Source organism: Eupeodes corollae, chromosome 2, assembly GCF_945859685.1.
Source record: "Eupeodes corollae chromosome 2, idEupCoro1.1, whole genome shotgun sequence".
In the NCBI taxonomy this organism is placed as follows: Eukaryota; Metazoa; Arthropoda; class Insecta; order Diptera; family Syrphidae; genus Eupeodes; species Eupeodes corollae.
In genome coordinates this window covers 87,794,507-87,809,724 of record NC_079148.1, presented here as the reverse complement: position 1 = coordinate 87,809,724, position 15,218 = coordinate 87,794,507, and the positions used below count along the sequence as shown (strand labels likewise).

The 15,218-nt window shown below is 30.9% G+C and overlaps 1 protein-coding gene across 1 annotated transcript; it reads left to right on the top strand.

The window, feature by feature from the left end:
- The first annotated feature begins 3,905 nt into the window (after positions 1-3,905).
- Positions 3,906-14,531, top strand: LOC129948032 (uncharacterized). The gene is made up of 5 exons (XM_056058841.1): positions 3,906-4,197; positions 6,601-7,027; positions 13,852-14,111; positions 14,184-14,331; positions 14,394-14,531. Exons 1-5 carry the CDS (start codon positions 4,123-4,125, stop codon positions 14,465-14,467), a joined length of 984 nt encoding a protein of 327 aa, XP_055914816.1. The 5' UTR covers positions 3,906-4,122; the 3' UTR covers positions 14,468-14,531.
- The last annotated feature ends 687 nt before the right edge of the window (positions 14,532-15,218 follow it).

Genomic DNA, 15,218 nt, shown 5'->3' with positions numbered 1-15,218 from the left:
TTATACGAACGTACTGAATACGATCCCTTAAGCATAAATTTAGTCATTTTAAAAAGTTCGAATGGAAACCTACTTGAATTATCTTCATAAGCAAAGCATCATGATTGACTCTATAAAAAGCTTTAGAAAAGTCAGTATAGACAACATCATACTGATAATCTTTCTCAGGTGCATTAAAGACTAAATTACTAAAAAAAGTGAGGTTGGTTGCAGTGGATCTACCAGCTACAAAACCATGTTTGTATGGTGAAATCATTGCTTCAAGAGAAGGAGTTAATTTGTCGTAGACTAACTTTTCAAAAAATTTGTGAATCTGAGCAATTCTACAAATTGAACGATAGTTTGAAACATCTTGCCTACCACCTGATTTGTAAAAGGTGTGATTGTTGAACATTTCCAAGTATTTAGAAACTCGCCATTTGCAAAGTGAACGATTAAAAATAATTTTTAAAGGAACAACCAATGCATTCGCACACATTCGTAAAATGATTGGTGAAATTTCATCAATATCACGACACTTATCACCCTTAAGCTTAGACAAAGCTAACTCAATAACCTAATAACTAATAACCGCGGTCAATGATGCTTGATTTTAGTGATCGATGTGTTATCAGTGTCTATGCCGTTGCGGTCTATTTTATCTGATCAAAATTTCCATCGTAAGAGCTATTTCGATGCTTAACACTTAGTAAATTTAGTTTTATGTATACATATGTGCACGTCTATGCTTCATGGGTACCTACTTTTAGTTATTTATACAGTCGCATTTTCAAGTCCATCAGCATTTTAAAGAAATATTTAATCTAACTCTGACACTTTCCATTTAAAGCATCAACCAGTTCCAAAGTAATATATAAGCCAACTTAAGACTTGTCCATTACGAATTTCACTAAAATTTAAAAAAAATTGCTGTGAAATTCGGAGTAAACCTGCAAAACAACTTTGTTTACCAACACTTATTATCCATGTCCAATCCATATCGTTCAAAAGTTCTCACTCCAGCTCTTTTGTACAATTTTAAATAAAGAACCTGTTTTAATTAATCATATGCCTATATTTAAAAAAAAAATTAACAACAATAACGAGGCAATGCATAATTAAGCATTGATTTAGGATAATTAATTATAAAGGTCTTCCAAAAAAAGCAAAAGCAGAATACCAGTTTTAAGAATATCAAAAGGGAAATAAGGCACACAGTTGGGATTTGCCCCAAGTTCAAAACACAATGTTACACGCTTTCGCGATTCATTGCATCTTATATGCGTTTATTATGCGTGGGCGATTGTGTGTTTAAGCTTAAGGTAAGTAAAGGGTATACAATAAGGTGAAGTTGAGTTGATGTGTGCAGACTGAAGTTCGGGTTTGTCTCTTTACAATAGAGTAGGTATATTTGTTGTATAGGCATGATTTTCGTTTTGTATACTTTTGGGAATTATTTTTTGAGCCTTTAAACTAGATTTGAGAGTATTAACGAACCAATCTCTCTTTGTGCGACTCGAAAGTAAAAACAATTTGTATAAGGTAGTTGAGAAAAACTACTGTTCACCAAGTTAGATACACTTGGTTGTTTTTAGTGAAAATGCAAAATAATGTGTATAAAAAACTTAGAAATTGTTTTTTTTTTTTGCAATCGGTTAAAGTCAAATGATTGTTGGGTAAACAATTTTCACTAACTCCTATTTGAGTACGAATAAATTTAAAAAAAAATTAAAAATTAAATAAACCTTCAAAATTTTAGAAAATTCCTATTGATAAGTTTCAAAATTAATCAACTTTAAAAATTAGTAAAATTTAGCAAACTAATCTTAGTTTTATAGTCCAGTTAACAAGGTTTTCACCTCAAAAAATCCAACAGTTTTGAAACTTGGCACACTTACTAAGGGATTTCTGGTTATGACCCAAAAAAAGTTCCCAGGAATCCGACGTGAGCTCTAGCGGCAGTTAAGAGAAACATGGAGATTGTTTCAGTTTTTTTTACGTTTATCTCGAAAACTATTTGTCGTATCAAAAAAATTTGTTCCACAAGCTCATTAAGTTTTATAAATAAAAACTTCCATGATTTTTTTCGTATCTATTATAGTTTATAAAATAACTCAAGCGAGTCAAGCGGCAGTGAAGAGAAACATAAGGTTTTTTCGGTTTTTCGGGTTTATGTTGAAAACTATTTGTCGTATCAAAAAATAATCTCTTACAAAATTAAAGCTTATTAAATTTGTCAATAAAAAATGATATTAATTTCTTAGTTCTTGTTTTAGTTTTTAAAATAACTCTATAGGCATTTAAGGAAAACATATGTTTTTTTACACGAAAAGAAAGCTTATTAAATTTCCTAAAAAAATATGGTATGTATTTTTTCGTTTTTTTAATTGTCCACAATTGTCTTACTTCTAAAACTCGTTGGCCCACTTTATGGCTGATTGCCTGACGACTAGAGAATAAGCATTGTAGTAAGTTACTTTATAATCGCTTCGCCAACGATGCTATTGACATGATTTCATTTGTAACTGGAAATGGTGGATGACTTTGGAACCAATTTGACAGTTTTGTAATGTCTGTATTATCTCTAATTGTACCTGCCTCCTCAAAATCTTTAAGTTTCTCACTAGCAAACAAAAAGAACCCCAGTGAATTTCTCGAGTGATGAGAAAAGTTCATGAGTAGCAGTCAGCCCTAAGACCCATTTGCGAAGTACACTATCAGTGATTCCACGCGCTGTTGTCAAGCCACCCATACTCTTCACTCCACGCATTAGAGTTTGTTTAATCGTCTGGTCCGACCACACCTCTCTCCAAAATCGCTCAGTTCTTGTCATAGTAAAGTAACCCTCTTGCACAAAGTTTTTAAATTCATCTGGGGTCATTACAGAAGGCAGTTTTATCATGTTCTGCAAATACAGGTGACATGATGAATAAAATGTGTTGTGTTTAATTTATTTGATTTATTTTTATTTTCATTTTATAAACAGTTTTTCCAGGATTAAACTCCGTAACATTTATAAATAATACTTTAATTTTAATACAGAAATATTGAGAAAACAAAAATAAAATATTATCTTAATTAAGGAGGCAAGCAACAATTAGTTTACATTGATTTTATAAAAAAAAAAATGCTAAAAAAAAGAAATGAATAAACGCTTAAAGTAAGTAAGTTATTAATATTTTGTTGTTTAGGGAGTTGCATGGAGTCGTCATGTCATTGGGTAGTTTCTTAGGGTATTTCCTTCCATGATCTTTCAACCCTGATCCATAACTTATGGATATTTTCGGTTTTTTCTTCCAAACCTTCCCTTTGATATCTCCTCACAGATTCTCTATTAGATTAAGGCCAAGAGACTGAGCGGCAGGCTCACAAGATCATTGTTGTAATCCCCAAAGTATTACTTTGTTTTTCAATTTTTGTGTTTTGAGTCCCTATTGTATCGTATTGAAGCATAATGCTTTATATTTGGGTGCTGATATTTTAGAGACAAGTTATAGGACCAACTCCATAATAAGAAAAACACCCCCATATCATAAGACAACTTCCGCTACATTTTAAGGTCTTATCTGCTTAACGAGAGCTAAGCTCTGTCTTTGAGGGGCATCAAACTTATTAACGAGAGCGCTTTCCTCTAAATAAAACAAAGGAAATGTTTATGAAATGTGAATAAAAAAAAACATAGCACATTTTATTTTAAACTGAATAATCTTTTATTGCTCGCAGTTGTACATAATCATAATTTTCATTGTTTTGTTTTTTGATGTTTCACTGTTCTTTAAAAATTTGAAAAATCAAGTGTAAATCTTTGGCCTAACGTTGTTTAATGTTAAAATGCATATTAAATCGGTCTAACCAAAAGTACCGCGGTGTACTTTGCCAAACACGCAGGTTGCCTTACACCGACGCGACGGAGTGCCAATGTGAATTTGGAATTTTAGTGAAGATTTGCCTCTTGGCCGTTCGTGTGGTGACTGGGTCTCGTTTTGATCCACAAATTTTGTTTTAAAATTTAACTTAAGTTTATTTGAACGCGAAGTACTTTTTTCTATCGAAAATAAACACAATAGTTATATTTTTGTAAGATTGATTCCGACATCCGAGTCGAATGAACATCAAATTTAGTTTCTTCGCGTGAAGACATTGATGAGTGTTAATATGAATAAATTATTTAATATTTTTTGTTTACAAACGACATTGGTGATTCTATGCGCAAAGTCGGTAAGTTCATCGTTGGGGAAAGGGAATGAGTGCATTGTTTATGGAAATATCAATTGCATGATTGGGTTTTGTATTTAAATGGGTCACACGGTTATTTGTAGGTAGTTTAAACATTATTTTTTTGTATTCATTCGCAGACAAAGATATTTTAAGACAAATGGAGAGTTTAACAATTGCTTTTCCAATGAAACGATAAAAACAGTCACTTAAAAAATCGTTAAAATTTTAATAAATAAGTGATGAGTTTTAATCTGGAAATCCAGGTTAAAAGGCTGGGACGCAAAATGTACGTCATTTAAGAAGTATTTTAAAAATATTTAGAGATATATGTATGTACTTGTATGTGGATCTTTATTATTGTAGTTTAAATATGTACATATATAAAATAGATTAAATATGTTTCTAACAAAATATGTGTCAGATATATAACTTCAAGTAAATAAAACAGATATTTCAGTATTTTACAATAGTTAGAAAAAGGTATACACATTTTGAATGACACGAGTAACTTACCGGTAGGTTCCGAGTGGTGTATTAACAGAGGCAGCGCTACACAAAAGGGAAACAATAACCGTTTAACAAACTTATTCTTAACATTAGCTTGTCCTCAATATTTATTTAAATTCAAAATTGTAAAAATTACACAATTTTTAAAAGAATTTAAAACATAGCAATTAATTTAATAATAAGCTTAGTTTCTGAATATTGTTTAGTAATTCTTCGAACGTAATAACGAAAAAAGAAATGAATCCGTTTAACGTCGCCTAATCGCCCGCCGTTGGAGACTTTAGGTCTGTTGGAAACACAAGCATTATTAAAGTAAATAACTGCAATGACGGATTTATTTTGAGAATTCTGTGAATCACAAGCTAGCCTTATAAAAGTCGAATAACTTTTTTATAAGATTATACCATATGTATTGACTGGTTTTACATACCATATTAAAGACATGTTTTTTTGGCGCAAAGTAAGAAAAAGTTCTTTAACCGGTCAAAGTCTATTAAAGGCCTAGCTTTGTTTGTCTTGATTAAATTTATTTAGAGTGGCTGAAGTCTTCTTTATGATCAAGTCTTCCGCTTTAAAGCTCCCTTTTGCATACAAATAATTAAATATTAAATCTAATTTGTATTGTTTTTCATAACACAGAAATTCTAAAGGAAACGTATTGAAAAACACATTAATGAAAAAAAAAAACAAACAGGACTGAATTCTTGAATTAATCTTTTGTAATAGAATCTATAAGATATTTTATATAGGTTTTTGTATCCTTTCTCCGTAAGAAAAAGGTTAAATATTAATTATGATTAAAATAAAACAGATTTAACACGATTGAAACAATAACGAAACATAATTTATATTATCAGGTTTTGTTTTCGCACCTCAATACTTTACTATTAAAATACTGACATATTTAAATATTAAGTGGTTTGGTTTTGCACCCTCCCGAATATTGAAATTCCAAAAATTGTAAGAAAAATAATAAGGTAGATGTATTTGTAAGCACATTCTCCAAAAGTTTTAATTTGATGTTACAAAAATCGAGTTTTTTTTAGAGAAGTCAATGGATGTTTATTTTATCGAGATATGATAATGGCTACAGTTGCTACCATACTATTTTCATGAATTTGTTCATCTCCCATTCTGAAATTTGTCGATGTATGTTGTTGATAACCTAACTAATTCCAACTTTAAGGCCTTCAATCAATTGTAGGGCATTATGACAACGCTTAAGCCTGACTTGGCCTCAAAAAATACTAATGGTATTTAATCACAAATCCTCGGTGCTAAATTCTTATCATTAATAAATTACTGTTCCTTGAGAACTAGGGCGTAGTGACTTACAACTCAGCCGAATCCGAACGGTGAATTTGAGAAAGCTCTTTTCACCACAAGAATTACACTTGGATGTCAATTCCTCGCAAGAGGCAGTACATCTGAAAAAACTTATAGGTGGCACAGGCGTTAGAGAAATATAAATTTCTTGCAAAAACATTTTTATTTCGTTACCATACAAATAAATAATCATAACACAACCCATTAATCATTCTTTGACCTCCAGCTCCAAGACCAAGATCTGCTTATTCACACCGTCTTAGAGATGAAAATGATTTTTCAAGGAAAGACCAGAAAATGTTGATGCGACGACGTTTCTGGTAATCGACTAAATTAAGTTCTAATGGTAACTGAATTGTTGAAGCCTCAAAACCTAAGTATTTTTATGAAATGCTAAACGCCCAAATATCGACTAAACTGAAATTCAGGCAAAAGCAGTAATGTATGACGTTTTTCGTTCCCAAGCTTTTTGTATGGCAACCTTTAGATATAGGATAATTTCACAAAAGGTTTTTGCCTTATAAACTGTTTCTTACATAACTCTCAATTGTTTGACTTTATATGTTCCAGGTGTATCCTGTAAATGAAAATGAAGAAAATTTACTTGAAAACTATCTTCCAGCGTGTATGCAAGCATTAGCCTACTATATTGATTTACTCCAGTATGAACCAGTGGCAACAACAACAATTGAGCCACCTTTCTATTCAGAAGATGAATTAACAACTCCAACACCACCTCGATCCACAACAACTGAAACCACAACAACCAGAAAATCAACATCCTCTTGGTTTCAATCGCCTAGTTGGTGGTCATCTACAACAACCACTCGAAAACCTATCCCGACAAGAAAACACAAGCCGGGATTGTATGCACCTTTAACAGCTGATCAGCTTCATATCAACCAAGGGAGCAATAAAAATCAATCGAAAGATTTTGCAAATACTGAAACACAGGGGTCAACAAAAATATCGGAAAATCAAGACTATGTTAAACAAGGTACAAAATAAGTCCTAATTGGGAATTTTATGTAACTCAATGTATAATTAGTCGAAGTAGATATGTACATGCCAACTTCTAACATAAATTCGTTATTTTATTTATTTATATTCTGGCCTCTCCAATTTGCAGGAAAACATTTTTAAGGATTTAACTATGGGTTCGGAAGAGGCAGCTGTTGGACAACCTACATACATTGCTTTGGTTTTATTTGCATCACCAAAGCCGTGTGAATGCAGCCGTATACTTCCATTGAAGTATCTATCATACTATTACTGAAGCGTGATTGTGGTGACATTGCTATGCTATATCTAAAGTCATTTGCTTCTTCCCATAATAACTACTTAATTAGGTCCCTTATGTCCCTCCATATGCAGCATAATAATGAATGTGGTGAATATATTCACTTGTCTGTACATATTCGTTGTTTCCAAAATGGAATTGAGGGACGATCAGTTTTTCCTTACGGTATATAGGGCGTTCTTTTAAGTTCAGAGTGGAGCACTTATGAGCACGTTCAGTATGATCTGAGCAGAGTTTGATCAGAGTCCTCCGATTTATGCATGACCTTTTAAATGTTTAAATGATACCACACGAAACAAAGGTGAAGTCAATCGCACTCAGCTTTTTACTCCATTAGCTCGGTCATTTTAATCAAATTTCCCAACTAGCTCTGGTATGTCTGAGCTAAAAAAAATTCAGAACTATTCTGACAGCTCAGTGCACTGCTCTGAGCCTCTGAGCTTAAAAAGAAAAACGCCAATAGTAAACTCATGGTTCATCTCACGGAATAGTGATAAAGCAAGATTATTGCACTTGACATTTTAAAAGCGTTTGATAGGGTTTGCCATCAGGCTCTCTTAACGAAAATTTGGTTTTCATGAATTTCTAATTCATATGATAAGTAATAAGTAACCTTTCGGTTTAATACATGTAGTATTTAAGGGGTCCAAGTCTGAAAATTACAAAATAAATGCTGGTGTACCCCAAGGCTCTCTTTGCAGTTTTATTAATGATCTCTTGTATACAACTTCTTCTCCAATACTTTTTTTCGCTTACAATAGTACTTTTAGCTTTTCATATTCGTTTTTGGAATCACATTCGTCTTTTTCGAATGTGGAACTAGAACGAAAAAAAATTAGAAGCTCGTTAAATTCCGACCTAAACAGCATAATACAATGGGGAATAAAAACCGGGTAAAATTTAATGATTCGAAAACCCAATGCAGTGAGATATACCCCCTTGCAGTTATCCATGGATGACACTTGAATTGAGGAGACTAAACACCTATATTCGCTTTTTAAAATACCGTTTTTAAAAAATCACGAACACAAAATTTTTAAATCCCGTCTTCTAAAATGGCGTGTTTAAGATCCCGTCTTTAAATTCACATTTATTCATTATCCAGATAAATAACAATCCGGTTTTTTAAAATCCTCAAAACTGAAAATCCCGTTTTTTCACAAAATAAGTGCATTAAAGTAAATAACAATAGAAGTCGAAAGGTTTAAATGTTAAATACTTGACTTAAATATAAAAATATCGTTTGTTTTGTTTTTACTGTGTATAAACATTAAGGGTATGTCTCCCGCAGAAGCGAACTCAGAACTCATGTAAATGTATTTGAATGTATTAGTGAAAGATCGTTACTCTCTTCATTATCAAATTCAAAATTTGAATTTCCAATTACTCTATATTTGCCTCTTGATCTTTTTTGTCTCTCAGAGCGAGGGATATATTTCCGCACAAACAGCCAATCAAAGAAATAAGAAATAGAACAACGTTGCATGATAAACCGGTTTTTTTTTGTATGGCTAGTTAGGTAGATTTGTTGTTGTCTTTTGCATATGGTTCGAATTTTATAAAGCAAGTGGGTATTTTGCTATCGAAGCAGATGTTTTTTTCTTGAATTTCTTTTTTTGGTCGACATTTTCTAATTATTGAAAATACCTATTTTATTTTAATATTTTTTAACTTCCCATTGGAAGTTATTGTAATGGGTCCGATATGTCAAATTGAAAATTTTGACATTTCTCGCGATTTCAAGGTCCCTAGAGTCGAAATAAAAGGTTTTTAGAAACATGTCTGTGCGTGCGTGTGTACGTACGTTCGTACGTCCGTACTTTCGCGACGTTTTTTTCGTCGTCCATAGCTCAAGAACCAGAAGAGATATCGACTTCAAATAAATTTTGTTAAACAGATAATAAGGCAGAAAGATGCAGAAAGGGCTCTCAAAAAAATTGCGTAGGTGTTTTTTTTTACCATAGCAGTTTGAAAAAAAGGTGGAAATTTTGGTTAACCCTAAATATCTTACGAACCAAAAACGCTAGAGACTTGAATTAAATTTTATATAATATATTGTAACGTGATATCAACTAAGTATATTTTTTGAAAAAAATCCATTTAACGTTTTTTTTATAAATCAAAAAAACTGAAAACAAATGTGTCACCTACCAAATTTTACGACTAAAATATGATTTTATCTCCAAAACAATTTTGCTCAACGAATAATAATGTTTTTGACATCTGATAAAATGTTGAGAAAAATCGAATTGACAGTTTTTTATAAGAAATAAAAACCTAAAAAAAATGAATAAAAGTTGGTAAAAATTGATTTTCGACTCAAATATCTTTTCAAAACTTTGAGATATTGGCTTTAATTTACTTTTATCTTTCAACAAATATTGTTGTCAACATTTAATAAAATTTTGAACAAAATCGAATTGACAATTTGTTTACAAAAAAATAAAAACCGAAAAAAAATTAACAAAAGTTGGTAAAAATTGAATATCGATTCAAAACTCTTTTCAAAAACTTGAAAGTTAGACTTCAAACTTATTTTATCTTATAAGAAATATTGTTTTCAATATTCAGTAAAATTTTGAACATAATCAAATTGATAGTTTTTGTACAAAAAATTAAAAACCTAAAAAAAAAATTAACAAAAGTTGGTAAAAATTGATTTTCACCTAAAATATCTTTTCAAAAATTTGAAATATTGGCTTTAAACTAATTTTATCTTATATGAAATATTGTTTTCAAAATTTTATAGAAATTTGAAGAAAATCTCATTGACAGTTTTTTTACAAAAAATAAAATTCTAAAAAAAACTATACTAAAACTTGGTAAACATTTACTTTCGACTCAAATAGCTTTTCAAAAATTAAAAATATTGGCTTCAAACCTTTTTTCTTTTTCACAGAAAATATTGTTTTCGATATTTAGTGATTTTTATATAAAAATCCAACAGTCCGTTTTTTCATAAAAAATAAAATCTACAAAAAATAAAACGCAAATTTGCTAAAAATTGATAGACAAACTTTTAAGCAAGACAAATCGACAGACGGGATGTTAAGTTATCAGTGTAGGTCGCATCCCAGCCTCTTTTTTTGATTTTGTTTATGGTCAGCTGCTTTCCTTAGATAAAAGAAAAGGCAGAAGTTAAATAAAATAAGGAAGATAGCTATGTAGGTGTGTATGTTCTTTTTTTTCAACGCGTATGTAATACACCTACCTACTTGATGGAATTTCGCTGTCACTTTGCATGGTTTGATCGTTATTTGATTGAATATTGTGTACGTTAAAATAACCACTTGCCACGGAAAAAATTCTTAAAAAGGATGCTGGAATGCGACCCACACTGATAACGTCCCAACCCGTCTGTCGATACATATGTCTTGCTTAAAAGTTTGTCTATATGTACTCGTATCAATTTTTACCAAATTTGTGTACTATTTTTTGTAGACTTTATTTTGTATGTAAAAACGGACTGTTGGATTTTTATATAAAAATTACTGAATATCGAAAACATTATTTTCTGTAAAATAAAATAAGTTTGAAACCAATATTTTTAGTTTTTGAAAAGCTATTTGAGTCGAAAGTAAATGTTTACCAAGTTTTAGTATTGTTTTTTTTAGAGTTTTATTTTTTGTAAAAAAACTGTCAATGAGATTTTCTTCAAATTTCTATCCAATGTTGAAAACAATATTTCTTATAAGATAAAATAAGTTTGAAGCCTAAATTTCAACTTTTTGAATAGATATATGAATCGATATTCAATTTTTACCTACTTTGAGTAAAGTTTTTTTAGATTTTTATTTTTTATAAAAAAAACTGTCAATTCGATTTTTCTCAACATTTTATCAGATGTCAAAAACATTATTATTCGTTGAGCAAAATTGTTTTGGAGATAAAATCATATTTTAGTCGTAAAATTTGGTAGGTGACACATTTGTTTTCAGTTTTTTTGATTTATAAAAAAAACCGTTAAATGGATTTTTTTCAAAAAATATACTTAGTTGATATCACGTTACAATATATTATATAAAATTTAATTCAAGTCTCTAGCGTTTTTGGTTCGTAAGATATTTAGGGTTACCCAAAATTTTCACCTTTTTTTAAAACTGCTATGGGAAAAAAACCACCTACGCAATTTTCTTGAGAGCGCTTTCTGCATCTTTCTGCCTTATTATCTGTATAACAAAATTTATTTGAAGTCGATATCTCTTCTGGTTCTTGAGCTATGGACGACGAAAAAAACGTCGCGAACGTACGGACGTACGGACGTACAAACGTACGTACACACGCACGCACAGACATCTTTCTAAAAATCTTTTATTTCGACTCTAGGGACCTTGAAACGTCGAGAAATGTCAAAATTTTCAATTTGACAAATCGGACCCATTATAATAACTTCCTATGGGAAGTTAAAAAAATGCAATACCCAGGAGTGATAGTACGCAAAAAAAATCAAGAAAACAAAATATATGACAGCGAATTCACGATACCTACAATACCTCTTTACCCTTTTTTATACCTACACTACAATGTGCAACCACAAAACTTGCCGAAAGTTGAATCAAAAATCAAATTCTGCTTATACGATTGACTACGTAACACCAAAATCACGAGTCCATGACCTTACATCATACCACATACTAGAAATAAAAAAATATTTCTAAGAAAAGTCTTTTTTTTGTTGTATTTTTTGTTATTGTATACCGCAAGCAAAACAAAGAATACAAAAACTAAATGAGCCATGAGACCAACAACAAAAAAAAAATCTGAGAGAGGATGGGCGGGCGAAATTCTTTTGCAAAGAATTCTCTTCTTGAGCGCTGAGATGCAGTGGCATTCTTGGGAACTGGAAACTTCATTGTGTGCGTTGACAAAGAAATTTGTTGTTAAAAAATGCAAAATAGACCTCTTTTATTAAAATTAAATTAAATAAACAGTAGACGCAAGAACTTTTTACTTTTTTAAATAGAATAAACAAAATGCCAAAAAAAAATAAAAAAAATATTTTGGAATTATATAAGCTCCCGATCCCTCACAATTGCACCACAAATGTTGTTATATTGAAATGCATTTTTAATTATGTTGCGACAAATATTTCTTTTTTTCAAAATCGATAGTAAGAGTAATATATATGGACCTTTTTTTTTAAAAAAAAATTAAAACTAAAAAAAAAAAAATCAGCTCGCCCCATGAATTCGCAAAAAATATTGCAAAAAAAAAGAATGCATTTTGGATTTTTTGTCTAAAAAAGTTACTATAACTATTTTAAAAAAAAAAATTTAAAAGCAAATATCTGAACATATATTTAGAATTTGAAAAAACGTTAAATTGACTTAGCTAGCTTTTATACTTTGGAAGTTTTATCAAATATTGCACCTATGCCACAATGCAAATTTGCCCTATTTTTCATAGTTTTCTACAATTTTTCTTGGAATAAATAAATGAATTAAAAAAAAAAAAAAAAATCGATACTATTTATAAAAATTTATTGTTTTTTGGGAAAAAATATAAAAAAAATAAAAAATTATATTTTACACACTGCCCCATTGATTTTCGCAAGTAACTACCTGAATTTAATGATTTTTTAGTGATTCTAGTGCTGTTAAGGAACAAACAATTTTTTTTAATTTTTTATTCCTTTATACATATTTAGCCCAATATATTTTTAATCAAAACCCGTTTATTTCATTTAAATATTTAAAAAAATGTGAACGCTACAAAGCTAAGCGCAAAGCACCAATCAATTTTTTTGCATGCGACATGCCCTTAATTTATGTTTACAATATTACCTCTTGCACAAACAATATGCATCCTACAGCAAATCTATACCTCCATAACGGTTTTACCGCTTTTGTTAACTTTGTTAATTGATTAAGCGATTTTTAAAACTTAAACTCATAGTTTTATTGCAAAATCGAGATGATAAGAAAAGTGAATTTTAAGAAACGGGATTATAAAAGCAGCATTATTAAAAACGGAGTTTTAAAATCGGGATTTTAATAAACTGGAATATGATAAACTGGAATATGAAATGCGTGATATCGAACCCAACCCATACTCTCGGTATGTGTATCATCAGCCACTTCTGTGGAACGATCACATACGCGATGTCACCAAAACTGCCGCAAGATGTTTGCGTTTTCTAAGGCGATGCAAGGTCACCCCTGACCTGGCTTTTATCTACAAGACTTATATACGTCCAAAGGGCCCAACATCTCCTTTAATGTCAAGTATAGAGATTCGTTCTTTAGCAGTACGCCCTTTCTTTCCCAATCATTGCAATATTCAGGAATTAAAAACAAAAGTGCACCGACACCCTTTCAAAGCATCTCTCTTTTAAAAAGTGTAGCAATATCCCCTTGAGTATGCGCTTATTATAAAAATAAAAAACAAGTTTTCTGAATTAAAGCACTTTATAAAAAAAAATATAAACATATTTAATCTACTTTTTCTAACATTGATATTTGTCCATTTTAAATTTATTTTATTATAGTTCGTATTTGATTGTATATAACATACATTTTCAGAAACCTTTGATTACAACATATTGAACATTCTTCCATTTTCACTGACACGAGACATTAAGAAGGAACTCGATGACCAAGAACAATTGACTGAAGTTGAAAATTTGGATAACTTTCTTCGGAGCTATGATGATAAATATGGCAATACAAATTCTATTACTGGTAAGAAAAGGGTTCCACCAACAAAGCCTTATGTGGAGTTTCTCTTGATATATGACCTTTTAAAACGAGATGCCAAAGCCTTCAATCTAAGTAAATATGAGGTAAGTTGCTTAGAATTTAACCAAAAACTCCCGAATCACAGAACTGAAATTCATAAAATGTTTCTTTTATAGGGCTATACGGACAAACTAATGCAGGACCTTTATGAACTTTCTAGTTCATCGGCACAGCGGCAAATGTATACACTTCTAAAAAGAATGCTAGACCGAAAAGAAATCCAACGTTCGGATGTGGTAAATCGTGTACAAAGCTTAGTGAAAGGTACTGGCTGTGAAAGATGTGGTTTTAGTGAATTTTCTTTTGTACCTAATTTTCTCTTGCAGATTTGGGAAATGGAAATAGCGTGATCTCTAAATCCTTAATGTTCTATCCACCTCTGCAATTTATTCCAGTATAATTGTTAAGGAGATCATATTTTCAATAAAACTCTCATTTAAAGTTCCTCTTTAAGTTATAAATTATTAACTTGTAACTTTCTCAATTATTTAATTTCCAAATTTGCACGATTACAAGCGAAACAAAATATAATAGGTTAAAATTATGGAATGGGTTTGGAGCAAAATACATAATCATTATTTTTTATTTTCTTTGATAAAGGATACAGGAATTGTCTTTCTTCAAACAGTGATCAATGCTCTATTTATTGTGCTAGAAAAACAATCCTTTCATTAAAGGAGGTCGATTTTTAAATTTAATAAAACAAGTTCTACTTGTATTATCTATCAATAAGGTTTTATCTTTATTTGAGAGCCCTATGAATGTCATTATGTGTAAAATATAATATCGTTTTAATTTACGCCTCAGCTTTGCTGGGTGGCGGCTTTCAAAAATCCAGTTTTCGAAGAAATCATTAAATATGTTGTATCCGAAGGCCGCTGTGGCTTGTGGCTTATTCGCATAGACCTGCGAATGATGAAAGCCATGCAAAAAAGTCTAAATTGCAAAATTACACCATCTTGGTGGCCTCGTTCGCCTCGGTGCGAGATAACCAAGCCATGTAACCGCTAGCGCAAAAATATTGACTGTTGAAACAACATGTACAAGTACAACATCATCATATTCAGGCCACACGAAGTTGGTGATCATCCATCTATAGCGATCGCCATTGACGGTGATGATCTGACCAGCATCATTTTTGAAGAAATACG